The sequence below is a fragment of the Triticum dicoccoides genome, chromosome 4B (assembly GCF_002162155.2).
Source record: "Triticum dicoccoides isolate Atlit2015 ecotype Zavitan chromosome 4B, WEW_v2.0, whole genome shotgun sequence".
Classification (NCBI taxonomy): domain Eukaryota; kingdom Viridiplantae; phylum Streptophyta; class Magnoliopsida; order Poales; family Poaceae; genus Triticum; species Triticum dicoccoides.
Genome location: NC_041387.1, coordinates 95,307,672 through 95,330,641, shown reverse-complemented (window position 1 = coordinate 95,330,641; position 22,970 = coordinate 95,307,672). Strand labels below are relative to the sequence as shown.

The window sequence follows — 22,970 nt, the reverse complement described above, 5'->3', positions numbered from 1 at the left end:
CTTGATGGGCGTCTAGCGAGGCCCGTGCCCGCTTGCAGACCACTCCCGGACCTGAGCCCTCGGCTCCTCCAGGCACCCAAATTATGCGCGTCACCGCGGATCCTGCGGAGATCCGAGGCCGCACCCAATCCCGCACCGACGCCCTACGCATCCAGAGTGCATCCCGTGTCTTGGGGTCAAGCAGCCCCCCAATGACTTCGTGATGCGGACCCTCTTCTGGAACATCCGCGGCTTCGGTCAAGATGGTCGTCGCCGCCAATTGATCGAGTACATGCGTGACGAGCGAATTGACATTGTGCCCATTCAGAAACTATGCGTACGGAATTCTCCCTCTCGGAACTCGAGCATCTGAGCTCCGATCTATTTGCTTGGCATTTGCTGCCTTCTAGTGGGAGCACTGGCCCCTCGGGTGGCATCCTTTTAGGTATAAAGGATGCCACCTTTGAGATAGGGAGCATGGACCGGGCGAGTTCTTCGTTAGCATGGTGATCTTCGAGCATGCTCTGAACTTCAAATGGGAGATCATAGCGGTCTATGGGCCTGCTGATCACCGTCACTCCGAGACCTTCCTTGATGAGCTTCGTAGGAAGGTCGCGGCAGCCCAGCTCCCAGTGGTGGTTGGCGGTGACTTTAACATCATCCGATCGGAGGAAGACAAGAGCAATAATTTGGTAAACTTCCCTTGGATGCAGATGTTCAATGACTGCATCGCGGACCTTGGGCTACGCGAACTAGATAGAGTTGGTGCCAGATTCACCTGGACCAATCATCAAACGGACCCGACCCATTCAGTTCTTGACCGGGTCTTCGTCTCGCCGGAATGGGACATCCGATGCCCCCTGGCGTCTCTTCGGGCTATAACTCGGATTGGCTCCGATCATGTCCCCCTCCTCCTCTCCTCTGTGAATGACCGCCCTCCCCAACCTCTTCGCTTCCGCTTTGCAACCTTCTGGTTGAACCAGCCCGAGTTTGCCGCGTCTGTGAGGGCTCGGTGGCTCACGGCGCAAGCAGCCCCGCATCGCACCCATTCGGCCGTGGACTCCTGGCAATTATGTGTGAAGCTGTCGCCTAGAAAGCATGGACACGGCAGGAATTGCCGATCTGCCGTTCTGATACGGCGGGATACGGGGACACGGCGGGATACGGCAGGATACGCGTGTCCCCCAGTATCCCCTGATTTTCGATTAAAAATAAAGAAAAAAATGAGGGGATACGGTGGGATACGTCCGTGACACGGTTGGGATACGGCCTGGCCCAATAACAGGCCCAAAACGAAACCCTATGTTTTACATGAGTCGCACGCATCTCTTCCACACAAAAGCGATGTGCTCCCAGGTAGCAGCCTCTCCTGGATCGAAGCCGCCACCTCCTGGATCGAAGCCGCCACCTCCTGGATCGAAGCCGCCACCTCCTGGATCGAAGCCACCGCCGCCTGGACTCAACGCCGCCGCCGGCGGCGACTGCTACCCCACAGCACCAGCAGGCAGCAGCCTCTCCTCCCAACGGCAGGTAACCCTCCCCAATCTCCAAACCCAGCAGCCTCTCCTCAACTTCTTCATCTCTTTTATTCTGATTCCTTCCATTGAACTAATGGATGGTGTGCTTGCTGCTCTTTGAATGATTGTAGTAATCATGCTGCTATTTCAATGCTTGTGCTGCCGGCCTGCTGCCGCTGCTGCTGACTTGCTGTTGCCTGTTGCTACCCATGTCATGTTTGCTAGTTGCTAGTTGAATGCTTGTGCTGCTGTTGAACTTGAATGATGATTGATGAATACTTGCTCCTTGTACTGTTGATGTTAGGTTGCATGGCATGGGGGGATGAGGATCAATCAAGGACTTGATAAAAAGAGACATCAAATGGGGCAGGATTCTCTATTTTGATTTCTTTCTCATTAATTTTCTGTCTTAACTCTATATTACATGGCATATTTTTATTTTATTTTATATATACTCGCCGTATCCCCGAATGGCTGTTTCTGAAAAATGCCGTATCCCGTATCCCCGTATGCGTATCCCCGTCTTTCCGTCCCCGTGTCTGTGCTTTTTAGGCTGTCGCGCCAACTTATGAAGGGGTGGGGTGCCCACCTGGGGCGGGACCTTCGCGAGCGGAAGAAAGCTCTTCTAGTCTCCATCGAGTCCCTTGACCTCCAGGCTGACACCGCAGGCCTCTCTTCCGAGGAATGGCTGCTGCGATACGATCTTGAGGACCAGCTCACGGTTATATACACTGACGAGGAGGCATACTGGCGCCTGCGTGGTACGCAAAATTGAGTCCTCAAGGGGGACGCCAATACGGCCTACTTTCAAGCTATCGCCAACGGTCGACAGCGCCGGAACTCCATCCTGCTTCTCTGGGACGGAGAGACCCTCATGCAGAGTCCGGAGGACATCCGTGCCCATGTAGATGGCTTTTACAGAGACCTATTCTCTGCCTCCCCTCGGGGAGGGATTGCTTTGGCCAATGACATTTGGTCGACCCGCAATTGTGTCTCTGCGGCTGATAACCTGGTGTTGACGGCTCCATTCTCTGAGGCGTAAGTCTGGGCGGGCCATCAAGGGCATGAATCCCACTTCCGCTCCGGGTTCGGATGGCCTACAAGTGAAGTTCTTCCAGACCTTCTGGAATGTCATAAAGCCGGAGGTCATGGCCCTATTCGAGGAATTCTTTGTGGGCTCCATCGACCTCACCCGGCTTAACATTGGAATAATCACCCTCATTCCCAAAGTACCGAGTGCTTCGGATATCCGCCAATTTCGCCCAATCACGGTGATCAATGTCATCTTCCACATCCTCGCCAAGGGGTACGCCATTACGGTGGCCCCGATTGCAGACCGCATCACCCACCCTGACTAGTCGGCATTTATTCAGGGTCGCTACATCCTTGACGGGGTCCTCGTTTTCCACGAAGCCCTCCACGAGGTGCACTCCAAACACCTCAAGGCGGTCTTCCTAAAACTGGACTTCCACAAGGCGTATGACACGGTTAGTTGGGCCTTCCTTCGGGAAGTATTGCTTCGGAAAGGCTTCGACGACCGGTGGGTGACCCGTGTGATGCAGATGGTCTACTCGGGTAGGACCGCGGTCAACATCAACGAAGAAATTGGCCCCTACTTCCCGACCTTCTGTGGGGTGAGGCAGGGTGACCCCTTCTCCCCGTTCCTCTTCAACATGGTTGTCGACGCCCTTGCCGCCATCTTGGATAAGGCCAAGGCGGCGGGACATATCCGGGGCATAGTTTCGCATCTGGTGGGAGGGCATGTGATCTCCCTCCTCCAGTACATGGATGACACCATTATCATGGTGGAAGGCTCAGATAACGACATCACTAACCTGAAGTTCCTCTTGCTCTGCTTCCAGCAGATGTCGGGTCTCAGGATTAACTTCGATAAAAGTGCAGTGATGGTGTTAGGCTACTCCCCGGACGAGTGCCAGAGCATCGTGGATCGCCTCAACTGTCAGCTCGGATGCTTCCCCATGACCTATCTGGGGGTCCCCATTAGCGATTCCAGGCTCACGGTGGCCGAGCTTCACCCCACGGTGAACAAGCTCCAACATCGCATTGAGCCTTGGCAGGGCAGATGGCTATCTAAGGCCGCCCGGACGGTGCTCATTAACTCGTCCCTGTCTAGCCTGCTTTTGTTCATTATGAGCATCTACGGCCTGCCAGAGACGCTTCACCATGAGATTGCCAGAGTCCAGGGTCGCTTCTTCTGGGCTGGGGAGGGCGATAAGCAGAAGTACCACAGGGTATGCTGGACTGAGGTCTGCAAGCCTTGCGACCAGGGTGGCCTCGGGATCATGTCCTCCAAACGCATGAACATTACCCTCCTTACTCGGTGGCTATGGAGGATTGCAATGGGGAGGGTGGTCTTTGGCTACGCATCATTCAGCAAAAATACCTCCTTGGACAGCCGCTCGCCTTCTGTCAGCGCACCGGCAGATCTCAGTTCTGGCAATCCATCATCCAGTTACTCCCAATCCTCCGCCTCGAGACCTCGATTGCGGTTGGCTCTGGCACGTCCACCTTGTTTTGGTTCGATCGTTGGGCCGGAGACGACCCCTTCGCGGCCCGCTTCCCGGACTTGTTCGCCATCGCGGTCGAACCTAGGATTTCCGTTGAGGTGGCCCTTATTGACTTAGGGCACCTAGCGTTCCGACGGCTGTTCGGCCCGGTCGAAAATGCCTCATGGCAGGACATGCTAGACTGTATCACGCTGCACGAGCCTGCCTTGGAGCACGAGGATGATCGCACCTTGTGGAGGCTCGAGCCCTCTGGCCACTTCTCCACTAAATCCCTCTACCGGGCTATCACATCTTCCCGGGGCCCGGAGGCTCTCACGATCATCTGGGAGATCCGGCCCCCCTTAAAGATAAGGATTTTCTTGTGGCAATGGATCCGCGGCCGCCAACCTTCCGGCGTGGAGGTGCTTAAGCGCAACGGCCCCGGAGACGGGTTGTGTCCGCTTTGCGAGACGGAGGAAGACTCGAACCATATCTTATTCACCTGCCTGTCCGCGCGACTCCTCTGGAGCTGTTTCCGCGAAGTAGTGGGTGGAAGTTGGTGCCACAACAACTTCCCTGCTCTCTTCGCTGAACTCCAGGCATTGCCCCCCACGTCCCGCCACATTAGGTGGCTGACAATTGGGGTGCTCGCCTGGACGCTGTGGAGGGTTAGGAACAAGCTCGTGATTCAACATATACCTCTACGACATGCTACTGTGTTCAAATGGTGTGGTTACTTGCAGCTTTGGCGTCCGCTTAGCCGCCCCAGGGAGATGGACGCCATCAACTCCATATCCCAGCTTCATGCGATGGCTCTCCGTTTGGCACCGCCGCTCCCTCCCCCACCACCGGAGCCGGATTAGGTCTTCTCCACCGCCGCCGCCGCCTGTGTTTGTGCGTCTTCTTTATGTGTGTTGGGCTTGTTGAGTTGTGCCCTCAGCAGAACCTTCTTTGTATCGTGCTTGTGCATGTGTTGTTTGTTTGTGAGACTCTGCGTGCGGTGGCTGTCTTTGTGTTCCGCTTGTTGGTACCTTGCTGAACCTTGTGCTCGGTGGTTTGCTTTATATATAAAGCGGGGCGAAAGCGTTTTTCGGTAATTCACCACACTTGGCTGGGTGGTTGACGTCCAATCCTTGTCCCCTGGAAGGAATTGAAGATCAATTCACCTGGAAGCTCTCGGCATCCGTGCAATACACTGCAAAATACGGATGAAAATGGAGCGGAAACGGATGGAACTGAATGATGTCACATTTGTTTCCATTTTTTAGTAGAAGCAGAAGCGAATACAGAAATTTCATATGGAAACGAATAGTGTGGACACAGATATAAAGTGAAAGTTTCTTGGAACTCAAAAACCTCTTGAAACATAGAGAAAAACACAATGATGCCAACAAATTCAATTGCTAATGACTACAAATATTATGATAATATCATCGAAATATAATACTCGTAATGTATATGTGTAAATTTTTAATTTCGGCAACATAATAAGGTATACTAGTTGAGAAGAACAGGATGACAGGGAGGATCAGGGGAAGGATTATGTTTTTTAGTGGTAGATTTAATTGCGCCAAAAGTCTATATGGGTTGGACTGGAGTGGGCTACACATGCAATAGATAAACGGAAACTTCCGCATGTGTGGATACGGAAATTCCTAATTCACTGGTGCTCCACTAGAAAACGCTGTCTGTTTCCATTTCCACAAGAAACTTACCAGTTCCGCTTCCATTTTGTAAATTTCCTTTTCTATTCCCATAGTTTCTCTCTGTTTTCATATTTTTGCGGAACGGACAGAAAGTTTCCGCTCAGCTTTCATCCCTGCTCCTCTAAAGTGCAATATTTTCGCATGATTGACATCGGAGCTGAGGCCTGCATCATCCGGATGCTCGCGCCCTCTGTGACCAGGCAGATGAAACAATCTTGCACCTACGCACCAGATGCACATTCTTGAGACAAGTGCTGGCATCCTGCTCCCTAAAAGTTATCTGGCCCCATCCAACAGAGTGACTTCAACTCTTGGTTCGAGCAGGCTGCGGAACAAGCTGGTGCAGAAAAGCTGAAGGGAGCGAGGTTGCTAACCTAAGTCACCATTCAGATGTTATGGCGGCTTTGCAACGACTGTGTTTTCAGTGGGGCTTTGCCAAACTGTTCAGCGCTGGTTGACTCAATTTTTTTTTCAGCTGATTTTTTTAGCTGAAGTCGATGTGAGGCAAAACTATGGTTGCCAGCCAGAGCTAAAGCTCTGTGACGGCTCCCATGGCATACAAAGCCTCCTGAACTCACTTGTTTAGACTATCACCCGAGTGCAGCACAGTTCGGAATTTTTGCTTTCTTAGATTTATTTCTTAGTTCCTTTTTTTCGGTTCTTGTCGTTCTTGTGGGGTGGAGCTATAGGGTTTTGCATCATCTTGACGCACTTCTAATACAAAACGGAAAATAAAAGGTACCCTTAAAAAGGAACACAATACAGTACAATATGAAGATGCTACCAAACATTGTAAGGATGCACTCACATGCTTAGCCGTTCCAAAGTCAGCCAATTTAACAACACCGTTACCATCAATTAGCACATTTGCTCCTTTGATATCCCTGTAAGAGCACATTCATATGCATAAAAGTGTTATATTGACGCAGAAGTGAATACCAGCATAAAAAACAATTCCAGAAGTTATTTTAGTTGCAAGAAAACTGTAAGGGAAGCCGTAGAAATAGGAACTCAAATTCGTGTTCGCAAAACTTGAACACAGGTGGTCGGATTGTACATCCACTCTCCCAGCTAAGTGAGCTACACTCTCTTCCTAACTATTCTGGTAGTTGTCCATTGAGACATGTGAGATTAGGCCTTGACATCTGAGCCCTCCACCAGTGTATGTGCGTCTAGAATAACAACAAAAGCAGATAAGCATCTATGTCCCTTTTCAACCTGCCTTCATTTACCACATTCATATACATGTCTGGCAGAAAAATAAACAAAAATAATTGCACAGAGGCAGCTTCGAAGTCCTTGCTTTTCGTAGCAGTAGCAACTGGCAAGGATGGACATAAAATGGTACTCCCTCCGTCCCGAATTACTTATCTTAGATTTGTCGTGTCTAGATACATCCATATCTAGACATATCGAAGACAAGTAATTTGGTACGGAGGTAATATATGATTATGGACGCAACATGCTATAGACTCAAGATAATAAGAGTTAACAGAGAACAATGGACAAGATTAGACCTGCAGACCAGGGATATGAGAATATTATATTGACAGGTCCAAGTACAACTTCAAAACCTTTTGACTATATCAACCTAGCTAAGATGAAACATATCAATGTAAAATTAAACAGTACATATGGACGGCTAAAGAATTGAAGCCAATATCCAGGACAGCACAAATGGCAGTCATAAATACATGCTTGAAATGTTGTTGTGTGGACGAGGCATGTTGGCTTGACAATTATTTTTATTTTAGTGATCTCTTAAACATCTTCTACCAAGTTTTAGCTTTTTGTGATCGAGACCAAAAGGGAGAGAGATGGACGAGTTGCGGCGTCCTAAATAAAACTAAACCTGGGCTCTTGTACCATGTTAAAGGCGCAACTTATCTAATATTGCAAACCCCAAGGGGCAAATACTTAACTATGCCCCACTGACCTAGTTAGCAGGAACTATGTAAATAAGGATACATATTTGCACATACCTATGCATAATATTTTGGCCATGCAAAAATGCTAAACCCCTAAGAATATGGTGAGTGAAGTTGCAGACAATCGATTCTGTTATTGCTCCACAATGTTGTTGGATATACTTATTAATTGAACCAGGATGAACATACTCCATGTAAATGTAGAGGTGGCCTTCTATCTGCAAGATCCTCCAAGAAATAAGATTACATTATGCAAACATGTGGAATTACTTAGCTCAGATTGGAAGGGAAACTTACAGTTTCGCTACCATAATACTGAACTATGTTCTCATGCTTAAATTGGCTTAGAAGCTTTATTTCCTGAAAAGAATGAAAGTAAGTCAACAAAGGTATCTTGAAAACTTGCTATACGTCATCACAGAGGAGAAAAGCCAAGTACGAGTGATTGCCACATGATGAGAACTTAAATGAATCCTCAGGAAGGTGGTACGACTAGGGTGCTTTAGAGACTTAAGTTCCTTTTTGGTTGACGAAGATTGTAAGTATTTCTATGAGCAAATGAAATTATATTCTAAGTTTCGGCTGCTAGGGTTGGAGTATAATCTAATTTTCTTGTTCTATTGGCAAATTTGATGTTACATTTGTAGTTCCTCTCTAAATAGAGAGTTGAGATAAATTGGAAGCCAAGGCAAGAATTAACAAGCATGGAAACTAATTAAATAGATTGATATGGAAATCCCTGGGCTGACTTGAAGATCAAACTGCCATCGACTGGCTCTCCTATCCTTGGCGCGTCAGCCGTGCATTTGCTCTCACATGACAGTAGGTTATACTTAGAAAATCGTAATCATAAACAAAAAAAAGCTAGAAACTTATTTCTCAGAATGAGGAACCTTCAAAAAGAACAATAACAAAGAAAAGTATTCAGACAGAACTCATGTAACTGATAAAAAAAATAGATTCTAAGTTACTGCAAAAGAACAGCTTGTAATTACTTAAGAATGCATAGCCAGATTTAATAACCTGATCTAATTGCTTCAAGGACTCAGCAGATTTAGAATCATTAGGAATACTGATCGCTTTCACTGCACAAAGAGCTCCAGTATGCCTACATTTAAATGGGAGTAAACCAACATTCAGAATTTAACATGAATAGCTGCAATGATATATGAATTACACTTCCATACCTGTTGGTAGCTTCATATACATCACCAAATGTACCACTGCCTATAAGTTTTCTCTTTTCCCATTGACCAGCTACTAAGGACATTTCAACTTTTGGAGCGGGTTGGTTGCTGAGAGTTGCTTTCACTTGGCTTATAGCACTGGGAGGAAGTGGTAAGGGGTGAATTGCAGTACTCCAGGTGCCTTCAGTGCGTGAAATATGATCTTCTGGGGATAACATCGGATGCATAGCTGATTGAGGGGCACTGGTATTCCTTGGCGTAAGAGAAGGACTGCTCAATGCCCTTGACCAAGGAGATCCCTCCGGATCCCATGTATATGTTTCAGGTAAAGAGTGATGAGATGATGGAGCTGACGATGATTTTGGACTCGAACCAGATGATGTAGTACATGAAAAGCTCACTGCTTCAGCTGCAATACTATCATCTAACTTTTCAGGAAATGACATTCTGTTATTACTAGGCATAGTCAGCTTTGTATCGGCTGCGCATAAATCCATATGCTGAGGAGACACCTGCATGATCTGATTTGTCACCCTGTATAACCATCAGACATGTAAGCATCAGGAAGTAAATGTGAGTAGTACATAAAGGTTTTGCTGGCGAAATACGGTGTGCACATTTTACTTGTGGGAAAATATCGTAAAGAACATAATATTTGCTTTTAGCGCGGGGGTGGGGGGTGTTGGTAAATAGCCTACCCGCTATCAGCAAACTGCTTTGTATCTTCCTCGGTCTCATTTACCCCACGCTGTTCTTGTAGAATTTCATGACATTTACTTGATGAGCTGTTAACTTCGGTCCTTGGCTCGTTCTCTTCCTCAACCCAATCTACCCTTTTTACGTTGACGTAACTAGGAAACCTTGAATGCTTGTGAATGGTGTCCTTGAACGCAGACTCTGCAGCACCTCTGTCGGGTTCCTCAGCACCCTTGGCTGCCCCAATTATTCCATCAATCTTCTTCAGGTTTATCAAGTGCTGAATGCCGGCAAGCAAAACATCATACTGCTGTCCTTTGCGGGCATTGAAACCTAGCTTGAGCCTATGAACATTGGGCAATGCTCCTTCCTGGAAGACCAGGCACAGTACACCGCACATGTATTTGAAATACTTGAGAGCAGGGAACACCCCATTGTTGAAGATGATGCTTTCTGCAGGGGGTTGCCGGACATACAATGAAAGAACAGTGAGGGCAGGCAATCCTGTGATGCTGTCAATATCATTCCTTCGTAGTTCACGGACCACAAGACTCAAATAGCAAAGTTTGCGAACTGCTCCAATATCCTTGGGAACCCTGGAAAACATGCAAATTGGGGGCAACAAATCAAGTCTCTGAAGACCCTGAAGAAAGACGGGAGGAGAGGAAACGCTGCTCAAGACATCATGGTAAATGGCTGTGCTTAAAGCTCCAGGAGCCAGAATGACAGATTTGAGGTTAACAAGCTTGATAACAGAAGAGGCCAAAGCTACCATGTTTCTCTTCAGATGCTCATCAGACTGCACTGTGGAATAGGTGAGATGAAGATATTGCAGGTTCATCAAGCCACAAAGGCTCAGTACATTGTCTTCAGAGTTATTGCCAAGGTCAAAATACTGTAGTGTACGCAGAGATCTGATGCGGCCAATCCCATCAGGTAGATTTCTCTCATCTCGAAGAGATAGATGCAATAAGCCCGGGAGATCAATGATATCCAATGGAACAGAAGATATTCTTGCATTTATTTCCAGTGTTTCCATGTATCGTAGTCCTTGCATCTGGGCTGGTAGTTCTACAATCATATCGCATGAAATCTTCAAATATCTGAGGTGAACCAAACTGCAAATTCTTGTGAGGTTGAGACTTGTATGCCCATATTGGTTACCCCAAAACTCAAGGGTCAGAACTCGCAGCAACTTAAACTCCACATCAGAAGGCAAACATCTGAGAAGTCCAAAAAAGAAAAGTGATCGCGATTGCGACAGTATTACACCTGATGGCTTGGTCGCATATTTGGCACTGCTAAAGTGGAGAGAAAGTCGACGGACCATATTAGAATTTCCTGTGATGGCTTTTGAATAATCTATGGAAGTGATAAAATCCTCTTCTTTGGACTTGTACATAATAAGATCACGTACAGTGTGGTGCATTGTACAGGAATACACCTCATCATTATGGTTAATTTGCTCAGGTTGGATCATTCCCCTGTTGACAAGCTCATAAAAATAGCTATCTGCCATTTCCTCTACCTCTTTTTCTTCCTTTGCAGTAATGAAACCTTCAGATATCCATTGCTTCAACAAATCAACCTTCCACATCGTGTACCCCTCCGGATACATAGTAAGATACAGCAAGCATGTCTTCAAATAATAAGGAAGACTACTGTAGCTAAGGTTTAGTACTTCTTTCAGCATCTCTTCCAAAGTAGGACTTGTACTTAATTTGGAGCATAAACATTTCTGCAGATGATGCCATAGCTCAGAGTTATCCATCTGACTTGCTAAGAGACCAGCAATACAGATGGTTGCTAGTGGCAAACCACCACACTTTCTAATGATTCTATCTGAAACTTCCTTCAATTGATCAGGACACCGATGTTCAGAGCCAAAAACAATACTGAAGAACAATTCTGCAGAGGCATGGCTGCCAAGGGGTTTCATTTTCAAAATATTATCAGACTGATAACCACAACATTCCAGAGCTACACTGTCAGTTTCTGCTGTTGTTATTATTCTACTGTAATTTTTACCATCCGGAAAAGCGCTTTTAACAATATCCCATGTTGTTGTTTCCCACAGATCATCAATGACTATAAAGTATCTGCAAAATAAATGTATATATAACTATATATTTTCTGAAATATACTAATGTACACAATGGTTGATTAGCATTTTTATTTCTATCACTAAGTAGAAGCAAGAAATACAATTAAACAATTATTTTTTTAGTTTCTCCAAACGTTCAAAGAGTTATACCATACATTTGGTCCATCGACTGTGCACATTCACAAAACTCCACTGTGCACAATCATGAGCACTGGATTTTATATCTGAGTCTTAGGATAGCTAAAACAATTGATTGCACACACCTCCACGGGACAAAAGAAGGTAAATAAGGTACCTCTTATCTTGGAGATATTTCATGAGATTGTCAATGAGATTTTGCACCTCGCAGGAATAAGAGGGCAGTCGACAACGCTGAACTTGAGAGAGGATGTCCCCGAGTAGTCTCTTTGTGTCTGACATCCGCGATGCCCGCACAAAAGCCCAGCAGTCAAACTGCTCTCCAAGCTCACGGTACAGCTGTTTCGCCAGCGTGGTCTTGCCAACCCCTGCAGGTCCATCTATACACATCACTTTCAGTTGCTGATCAGCATCCTCAGTAAGCCACTTGGTAAGCTTAATCTTCAGGTCATCGACACCAACAAGGAAACCCGTCAGCTGTCCATATAGGCCTGGAACCCGATTGTGCCCAGTGAACACACGGCTAGAACTCGAGGCACAGTCATCAAGATGATACCTCTCACGCCGTTCACTTGCCTCCAGCACCAGGGTCCTGAGCTCTGCGATCTTGGAAACCCTTGTGGACGGCTTGAGCGACTTGAAAAGCCGAGACACCTTGACACGACTGACCCTGTGGCTGCGGACGGGTCTGGTCTTGGCGCCGTCGCCGGTGTGCCTCAGCATCATGTCGTCGATGCAGTCCTCTGCTTCATAGGAAAGTTCACGCACCTCATCCATCCAGTATACTGCCTTGTGGTTGGGGGTATCCGCCATTGACTGCTCCAACAGGTCGGCGCTTAATTCTTCGAGATCTTCCTTGAGGAGCTCGATTCCGTGCTTCAGTGGCTTGGGCAGCCGGTAGTCGGGGGCCAGCAGCGCATGCAGCTTCCTGAGAAGGGGGCCCATGGCACCCAGGGAAGAGCTCATCGGAGCCTCCATGGCGCTCGCGGCGAACAGAGAAGAACTCATCTCTATCTATCTGAAAAATCCAAGCATGGAGAAGAACGGAGAAGAAGTCATCTCAATCTGCTCTAAAGTTTAGCATGAATTGAAGGACCCTCCGGTAAGGAATTGTCTTCTCTCCGCCCTGCACCTTTTCCCCGCCGGACTCCCCTCTTCCCCACACCAAATCAGAAATCCCCAAATCGATGTAGCCGGGGACCCCGGGGTAGGGACGACGGCCGGCGCGGACCTCGTCGACGGCGAGGACCGGCGAGGGCTGCTGCCGCTCTAGATGGGTGGAAATGAGGCGCGGCGGCCAGACCAAGAGGATTTTTTGGGCACAGGAGGGCACCGGTAGAATACGACGGAGAAACTCCGCCGCGGTGACGGAGCGAGTCTACTGAGATATTTTTTGGGCTGTCGAGAACGAAACCGGCGGGGGCCACCTCCTAAGTGGGAGATTGGATCATTTGCCCCACTTTACTTGGGCATTAGATGATTTGCCCCATTTTACATAGGATTAGATCATTTGCCCCACTTTTCATTTTTCTTTTGATGATTTGCCTTTTTCAATTACTGTAATCATTTTCGATTTTGTATCCCTTTTTTCTCCATGCAAAAAGACACAATTGCCCCTATGGCTAATTTACAATTTGACACTGTACAAATCTTTTTTCTTTACAAGGCTGTATCCAACCGAAGCAACTAATTAACAGGGAACAAATCATATCTACTTTCTTTACATGGCTTTACCCAACGGAACCAACTAATTAACAGGGAACAAATCATATCTACTTTCTTTCATATCATAGATTGATTCTGTTGCTTGTGTCGTGGTGTTCATGGCTAGTGGAGAGGCGGATCCACCGCCGGCCCCCAAGCCATCAACTCCGACGACCCCTGCACAGCGAGGCTTCACACAGATGGCCGCTGAGACGATCCCACAGACTGTCGGACAGGGAGGCGACTGTTGCGTCCATGGATCACCACGATCTGCTCCAGATTGGTCAGTATATTACCTCCCCTCCCTCCCAGCCCACCCCACCCCAAACACACACAGTGCCACACGGATCAAGGGTTTGAACCTCTTGGCATGCCTCCTCGCTAGGCAGCCCCTAACGCTGCTACACTTGTAGTAACCCTGCAACTGCAACAATATGATGGACACATAATTATCAGGATTCAGGATTATAAAGTTCTAAAATTATCCAAATCTTTAAACCATGTGGATGAATACTTCTAGGAGGATCATGAATCCAATGACATGGGCATACACTTAGTTTTACTGGAAAATGAATATTAAAGAATCTGTTACTTGTTTCCTAACATAACAAAATCACAGTCAGGATGTCAACGACCTTTTTTACCGATTGCAGGCTTTGATAGACCTCCTTATCGTTACCTTCCTGCAGTTGCATACATGTAGCATACTTTTAATAGTTGCTAACTAGTTAGATGATGCCCTTATGTTCCCTCCATAACTAAAAATCTTTTGTTTTCCAAGTAGGTCTCGGTCGGTGGCTACCAATGATACATATGTATCAACTATGGAAGGAAGCGTTGATTGGTCCCAGATTGAGATAGCACCAATGAATGATGAAGAAATTGATGTTCCTATAACAGAAGAGAACATGTGCTCGGTGCTTGGCATCAATGACGAACCTGAGCATCGGAAAATTGTATCTGAAGAAGCTATGAAAGCCTCCATTGCAACTAATGGTTGGTATTGTGTTTTCTGTAGGTAAACAAGATAGTAAAGCCTCATAAGTGTTCATCAACCGCTGCAGTGATTACAAGCATGGCAGACCAAGCATGGGTGGCAGAAAAGGTCATGGGGTATCTTCAAACTGAACCAAACATTGGTGCCAGCGAGCTCCGAAAAAAGCTATAGGCCGAGTACAAATGTACTATTGGGTATCATACTGTTGACAAGGGAAAAGAAAGGGCCAAGAATAGTTTATATGGGACATGGGGAAAAAGCTTTCAGTCATTGTTGAATTTCAAAGCTGAGATTGATAAAAGATCTCCCGGTAGCATTGTCGAGGTTGATGTCAAGAGGGAAGGAGGTGAAGTGCATTTCCGCAGATTTTTTTATGGCACTTAAGCCATGCATTGATGGCTTCTTGGCTGGTTGTAGACCATATGTCAGCATAGACTCCACATTTTTGTCTGGAAAGTGGAATGTTCAATTAGCAGCATGTACAGCACTAGATGGACAAAATTGGATGTTTCCTTTAGCATTTGGTTTCTTTGGTACGGAGACCGAGGGTAACTGGATTTGGTTTATGCAACAACTTCATAGGGCAATAGGACATCTTCAAACTCTAGCTATTTGTACCGATGCATGCAAAGGGTTAGAGAATGCAGTTAAAATTGTGTTCCCTCAAGCTGAGCAAAGGGAATGCTTTAGGCATCTAATGGCAAACTTCAAAAAGAAGTTTCACGGAGATGTTTTTGGTCGCATGTGGCCAGCAGCCAAGGCTCATCGTCTGGAAACATTTAATTATCATATGGGCAAGATATTTGAAGCTGAACCTGCAGTGAGTACCTACTTGTGTACCTATCATAACTTAAAGTGGATGAGATGTGACTTCAACACAGAAATAAAATGTGATTACATTCACAATAATCTAGCTGAGTGCTTCAATAGCTGGATCAAAGGAACAAAGGAGCTGCCCATGAATGAGCTAGCCGATGCAATAAGAGAGAAAATTATGATACTTGTTTATAGAAGGAGAAGGATTGGGAAAATGCTCCAGGGAGAGATATTGCCTGCCATCATTCAACAAATAAATAATAGAACTAGGCAACTTGACCATTTGGTTGTTGGAAGATCAACCCGAGAAAGTTGTGAGGTCAAGGACACTAGCAAGAATAATCTTAGGCATGTTGTGAAGATAGGCAGCCGTGAGTGCACTTGCCTAGAATGGCAACACACTGGAAAGCCATGTGAGCATGCACTTGCATTCCTTATAGAGACGGCAGATGTAAACTTTCAACCATATGTACATGAATACTACTCTGTGAGTAGGTTCCGGGCTGCCTATGCTGGAGAGATTGAACCAATCACGGACAAGTCTCAATGGCCTCATGTTAATCTAGATTTTGAGATGGTGCCACCGGATTTAAAGAGCTCCGTTGGGAGACGGAGGAAGCAGAGAATCAAAAGTTGCCTTGAAGACGGTGGTGGCAACAAACGGAAGAAAAAAGATGATAATGGCAAAACAAATGACCAAGAAGGAGGTGACAAAGGGAAGGAAAAGGAAAAGGAAAAAGAAAAGAAGAGATTTGGCAGCAAAAATAGGTGCAAAGAATGTGGGATATTGGGGCACAGGAAAGCAACTTGCAAAAAAATGAAGCTAAAGAGAGGTAAGCCATACACTAGTATCTCCTTTATATTAGTATCAAATTAGTACTATTAAACCATTTCTAACATCCGGTGTGATTGAATTTTCTAGTGATGTGTCTGCTCACGAGCTCGCTCCAGTTGTTGTTGCGACACCTACACGCACAACAACAATCACACTGCCTCCCAGCCTTCATAACAGCCCTGGGCCTATCACAAGGAGGTTCCTACTAAATTTGTCATATGCACATTTGATTCATGCAAAAGAAAAATCCTACTTTTATAACATTGGTGTGTAAACATGCAGGAGGCTTGCTATGGCCATAGCTGGAGACGATGCATCACGGCCATCTGGGACAAGTACTGTTAATTCTACAGCATCACCTACTTCTCACTTCCCTTTACGCTCTACGGCATGCAAGAAAAAACTGACCCCAAAGAGGAAGAAGCTCTAATTTTAGTGCATTCAATTCTATTTTAAATTCGTAGAGGTGTTGAAATTTGTCAATTTCAAAGATATTGGCTCAGAAAAATATATATTTTTGCTTGATGTAAACTCGGATTAATTTATCATGTCACTTGAACCAAGCAACCTTTTTGTGGCATCAGTTCGTGATTTCGGTGTGATATATTCTCTCAATTCCATGTGCTAAGTGAACATATGTTGTCAGTCTTTTTTTTTAATCTATGAAGATGTTATATGCTGTCAATTTCCAACGAAATGCATATGCCAGGATGCACACCATATATATAGATCTCTGACCAGTGACTAAAGGAGATCCAGCAAGAGATGAAGCATATATATTTTCAGTGTGATACAATTAAAGTCTGAAGCATCTGGAGGAGATAACTGAACAAAGCATTTTATATAATGTACCCAGCTCCGTGATTGAAGCAGTACCAGCTGATAGGGTAATTAGTACTATCAACACTGTCGTCCAGCCATAGCTATTACCGGCAACGCAACGAGCTGACACACAACAAAATTGTAAATCCATGAATCATTGGAAGAAGGTAATTTTTACCAGCAACGAGCGCGCCATCTGCCGAGCTGCAGCTGGAGCCCGGAACCCGCCGGTTCGCCGAGCTGCAGCGGGAGTCTCCGCCCCGGGCCGAGGAGCTGCAGCGGGAGCCATGGAACCCGCTGGTCCGTCGAGCTGCGGCGGGAGCCCCGGGAACCGCCGGTCCGCCGAGCTGCAGCGGGAGCCGCCGCCCTGGGCCGAGGAGCCGCAGTGGGAGCCCCGGGACACGCCGGTCCGCCGAGCTGCAGCGGGAGCAGCCGGCGCCGGCCGACGATCTGCAGCGGGAGCTGCCGCGCTAGGCCGCTGCTGTCAAGATCAGGGCCAAGGTGCCATCGTCGGCCTCCTCTGGTATGTGTACTGGGGAAAGAAGAACAGGGGAAAGAAGAATAGTGAGCTCGTCGATGCAATATCAGTCCAAAAGCAGAGAAGAATTGTAAATTAGCCATAGGGGTAATTGTGTCTTTTCGCATGGAGAAAAAAGGGATACAAAATCGAAAATGATTACAGTAATTGAAAAGGGCAAATCATTAAAAGAAAAATGAAAAGTGGGGCAAATGATCTAATCCTATGTAAAATGGGGCAAATCATCTAATGCCCAAGTAAAATGGGGCAAATGATCCAATCTCCCCTCCCTAAGTCTAGTCCTCTCTTTTTCCTCGCTCCCCTTTTCTTTCTCCAATCTCCATTAAATTTGCAGGATAATCTCCCTACTCTGTTCGGCTGCTCTTCCTTCCCTCCCCACCTTCTCGGCCAGGGAGCTCCGCTGAGTGGAGCGAGCATAGCTCGGAGACGGCGATGGAGGCGGCTCTTCTGGGCGGATTCATCAAGGTCATCCTGCCGAGGCTCTTCTCTCTCATCGACGACAAGTACAAGCTGCACAAGGGCGTCAAGAGCGACGTCAGGTTCCTCGTGAAGGAGCTCCGCATGATCGTCGGCGCCATCGACGACGACGACGACGAGCTCTCAGCGGCCTCCTCCACCGCGCGCTTGTCCATCCAGGACCTGCGCGAGCTGGCCCACGGCATAGAGGACTGCATCGACGGCCTCATGTATCGCGCCACCTGGGAGCGGCAGGCGTCCTTCCTCCGCCGGAGCGTTCGGCTTCGGCCCCCCAAGGCGCTCAAGACCGGCGCGCAGCTCGCTCGGGAGATGCAGCGGCTCAGGCACATGGCGAAGGAAGCGCACGAGCGGAAGCGGAGGTACGCGGCCGGCTTCCCCGCCGGCGACGGCGGCCGGCCCTCTTCTGCTACCCAGCCGGTGGATGAATCGCCCTCTTGCCCGTCCGATCCGCGCATCCTTGACGCGGATCTGGTCGGCGTCGACGAGCCCCTCGCGGAGCTGCTGGAGCAGCTGGCTGAGGGGCGGCCTAGCCATCTGAAGGCGATCGCCGTCGTCGGGTTTTGCGGCTTGGGGAAGACCGCCCTCGCCGCGGAAGTGTACAACCGAGAAACCCGCAGCGAGAGATTTGAGAGGCACGCGTGGGTTTATGCGGCGCTGAAGAGCCCATGGGAGGTGCTAGCGGAGATGCTCCGGAAACTTAGCTCCGGCGCCCCTCCTTCTCCTTGCCAGGGGAAAAATGTACTGGAGACCTCCGATGTCGGACAACTCTGTGCAGAACTCAAACAACAGCTGGTGAAGAAGAGGTAATCGACTTTGGGCTTTGCCTGATTCATTTCGCCTTTGCACCTATAATTTCAAGAAACATCTCTGTTTTATCTGCCACGGATGCACCAGTATGGTATTTTCTTGCTAGTCAGCTTGAATGAAAACTAAACGAAACGTGATCCAAATCTTAATGATGAGCAGCCCAATTTGTGATAGTACAAATGACAAAAACATTCACAAATTGTTGGTCTAAACCCCAAAAATCTGTAAATGGAGACAAGTTCTACTAATGGGTGTGTTATAAATGGAAGGTCGTATTTTTGCTTCAAAAAATGATCTGTGTGTACTTATATTTCTTCATGATCTGTCTTTCAGATATTTCATTGTGATCGATGACATTCGAACAGAAGATCAGTGGAAAACCATCAAATCTGCCTTGCCAGCAGATAAGGATATTAGCAGTAGAATACTGGTGACGATGACTATTCAGTCAGTAGCTAATGCCTGCAGTTCTAGTAATGGTTATGTTCACAAAATGAGCAGACTTGATAAAATGTGCTCGAAACAATTGTTCACCAAGAAAGCTTGTCCGGACAAATATTCATGTTACAAGCAGCCTGATCCAGCAGAAGTTTTGAAGAAATGTGATGGCCAACCACTTGCGCTGGTGACAATAGGTGAATTCTTGCAAGCAAAGGGTTGGCCAACAGGACCTAGCTGTGAAGACGTCTGCACCCAGATAGGTTATCACCTGGAGAATGACAAGAGCTTCGAAAAAATGCGACGTGTGCTGATTCATAACTACACCACTCTGCTTAGCCATGCTCTCAAAGCCTGCTTGCTATATTTTGGTATGTTCCCAAGTAATCGTCCCATCGGAAGAAAAGTCTTTTGAGACGATGGCTTGCCGAGGGATTTGTAGAACCGCAACCTTCGCCGAGCTCCCCTGATCCCATAGCTGCTTTCAATGCCCTCATGGACCGAAACATCATTGAGCCAATCAACTTGAGCAACAATGATAATGTGAAGACTTGTCAAACATATGGCATGATGCGCGAGTTCATTTTGCACATGTCCATCTCTCAGAACTTCGTTACTTTGTTTTGCAATGACAAGATAGAGCCCAAATACGTTCGTCGGCTTTCTCTCCATGATAGCTCTGCTACAGATGCTGACAGTTTCAACAATGTTGATTTATCACTTGTCCGGTCTCTAGCAATCTTCGGGAAGGCAAGTCAAACTGTATTGGACCTCAGCAAGTACCATCTTCTGTGAGTATTGGATCTTGAAAAATGTGAGGAGTTGAAGGATGATCATGTCAAAGACATATGCAACCTGCTGCTTCTAAAATATCTGAGCCTTGGGGGTGGTGTTACCACAATTCCAAGAGATATTGTTAAACTGAAACATTTGGTATCACTTGATGTAAGGAGAACAAAGGTACAGATACTGCATGTAGAAGTCTTCCAGTTGCCGTCTTTAATTCACTTATTTGGGAAGTTTAAGCTTACAGATATAGTCAAGCCAAAAAGTGAAGTACATGAGTTTCTCTCCAAAGGAAAAAGTAACTTAGAAACGCTAGCAGGATTTGTTACCGACAGAAGTGGAGGGTTCCTGCATCTTATGGGTTATATGAATAAACTGAGTAAGGTGAAGATTTTGTGTGAGTCGCCTGCAGGCTGCGCTGACCAAACTGATCTTAAGGAGGCCATTCAGCAGTTCATTGAGGATGAAAAGCAGGCAAATGTTGGTTCTCGCTCTTTATCGCTTCATTTCGGCAAATGCTGTGAAGGGCTCCTGAATTCCTTAAAAGGACCCTGCTACCTCAGTTCACTGAAATTGCATGGCGACTTGGCTGCACTGCCTCAGTTTGTTGTGTCACTTCGGGGCCTCAGGGAGCTATGCCTTTCGTCTACTAGATTGACAGCGGGTGTTCTTGAAGCTTTGAGTAATTTGAGCTACCTGCAGTACTTGAAACTGGTTGCTCATGACCTTGAGAAATTCGTCGTAAGAGACCAGGCGTTCTGCAGGCTTCTACGCCTTTCTTTGGAGCTGCGATGTCCAACTTTCCCCACAATAGAAGAAGGGGCTCTGCCATTCCTTGTCACACTCCAGCTGCTCTGTAAAGATCTGCATGGCCTTTCTGACCTCAAAATAGAATATCTCAAACATCTCAAGGAGGTCACTCTTGACCCTAGAGTCACTCCAACAACAAGAGGAACATGGGAGAAGGCTGCTAGGAAGCATCCGAACAGGCCAAAGGTTTTGCTGCTCAAATCTGTTGATGCAGCACAAAGTGAGCTTGCAGACTACACTATAGCGTCAGAGCCAGCTGAAAGTGCCATTCAAGAAACTAGCATTCCAGCACTACTTAACCAGGGGCTGGTGGCATCATCCTCTGCGATGAGGAAACAGAGCACTTCTGTTTTGAGCAATATGGGCCCCTCAGAGGTTTCTTCTGCTTTAACATGATTTGGCGACCTTGACGATGGGTAGCTTTTTCGACAAAGTGCGCTTTTATTATCTTAAATGTAGCATCAAGCGGATATAAATCATTATGAGTGACACACGGCCTCTGCATAACTAAGTTGCACACAGCCAATACTGAATAGTCTGGTACAAAGAAATGAAACTACAATACTCTTATTTTTTTTAGAAAAGGAGGAAGACCCCCGGCCTCTGCATCTGGGCGTTGCATGTGGTCACTTTATTAATTATTCATAAAATACCTTAGAAAGAAATACAGCAGTAACTCTGAAGCCATCGTCTAGGCAACATCTGTTGCTACTCCTACCTAGTTAATGAAGGGAGCCAAGCCTAACATCTAAGACCTGAGGTCCCAACCAAGCCACTTGCCGGGTATGAGGCACACACCGGTCCGGGACGCTCTCAGAGGCCGCGGCCGCCAACTGTCACCGCTCCATCTTCAGAGCTGTATTGACGCATCATCTTTGCTCGGTTTAGCTGTCGTCGACGCCACCACGGCGCCCAACGTCATCACCTCCGTGTGCGCAAACTGCTGAGCAAATCGCGGTCGCCGCCAGTACACCTCAGCACCAGGCCACCAGGTACCACTAGCCGACACAGCTTGAAGTCTCTAGAAGATCTGTCGTGTGTAGCACCTGCCGACCAGGCATGACAAAGCGTAGCACCTGTCGGTCAGGCATGACTTGACATCTTCACTGAAGCTCCGTGCAAGACGAAGCCGCTCCATCTCCTACCTCTGACTTCGAGCGTGTTGGAAATATGCCCTAGAGGCAATAATAAAATGGTTATTATTATATTTCCTTATTCATGATAATTGTCTATTGTTCATGCTATAATTGTATTGACCGGAAACCGTAATACATGTGTGAATACATAGACCACAACAAGTCCTTAGTGAGCCTCTAGTTGACTAGCTTGTTGATTAACAGATGGTCATGGTTTCCTGAGTATGGACATTGGATGTCATTGATAATGGGATCACATCATTAGGAGAATGATGTGATGGACAAGACCCAATCCTAAGCATAGCACAAGATCGTGTAGTTCGTTTGCTAAGGCTTTTCTAATGTCAAGTATCATTTCCTTAGACCATGAGATTGTGCAACTCCCGTATATCGTAGAAATGCTTTGTGTGTACCAAACGTCACAACGTAACTGGGTGGCTACAAAGATGCACTACAGGTATCTCCGAAAGTGTTTGTTGGGTTGGCACGAATCAAGACTGGGATTTGTCACTCCGTATGACGGAGAGGTATCTCTGGGCCCACTCGGTAATGCATCATCATAATGAGCTCAATGTGACTAAGTAGTTGGTCACGGGATCATGCATTACGGAACGAGTAAAGTGACTTGCCGGTAACGAGATTGAATAAGGTATTGGGATACCGATGATCGAATCTCGGGTAAGTAACGTACTGGTACGTCTTGAGCTTGCGTTGGTTTTCTTTGAAGAGGAAAGGATGATGCAGCCCAGTAGCGTAAGTATTTCCCTCAGTTTTTGAGAACCAAGGTATCAATCCAGTAGGAGGCTCCTCACAAGTCCCACGCACCTACACAAACAAAACAAGAACTTGCAACCAACGCAATAAAGGGGCTGTCAATCCCTTCACGGCCACTTGCGAAAGTGAGATCTAATAGAGATAATATGATAAGATAAATATATTTTTGGTATTTTATGATATAGATTGGAAAAGTAAAGATGCAAATAAAAGTAGATTGAAAGCTTATATGATAAGAGATAGACCCGGGGGCCATAGATTTCACTAG

At 46.8% G+C, this 22,970-nt stretch overlaps 1 protein-coding gene and 1 pseudogene across 4 annotated transcripts in view; one reads left to right on the top strand and one right to left on the bottom strand.

The window, feature by feature from the left end:
• The window catches only part of LOC119295235 (disease resistance protein RGA5-like), a 38,626-nt gene extending 25,457 nt beyond the window's left edge, over positions 1 to 13,169 (bottom strand). For 3 of the 4 annotated variants that reach the window (XM_037573601.1, XM_037573600.1, XM_037573602.1), the window contains exons 1-7: positions 11,920 to 13,169; positions 9,523 to 11,619; positions 8,825 to 9,358; positions 8,661 to 8,745; positions 7,935 to 7,997; positions 7,692 to 7,855; positions 6,518 to 6,593 (exon numbers count right to left, since the gene is read on the bottom strand). In XM_037573601.1, coding sequence (XP_037429498.1) covers positions 6,518 to 6,593; positions 7,692 to 7,855; positions 7,935 to 7,997; positions 8,661 to 8,745; positions 8,825 to 9,358; positions 9,523 to 11,619; positions 11,920 to 12,770 — 3,870 coding nt within the window. In that variant the 5' untranslated portion in view covers positions 12,771 to 13,169. The remainder of the gene's footprint in view (positions 1 to 6,517; positions 6,594 to 7,691; positions 7,856 to 7,934; positions 7,998 to 8,660; positions 8,746 to 8,824; positions 9,359 to 9,522; positions 11,620 to 11,919) is intronic. The other variant, XM_037573599.1, reaches the window with a different exon arrangement.
• Positions 13,170 to 17,829: 4,660 nt separating this feature from the next.
• LOC119295232 lies at positions 17,830 to 21,371 on the top strand (annotated as a pseudogene).
• Positions 21,372 to 22,970: the final 1,599 nt, after the last annotated feature.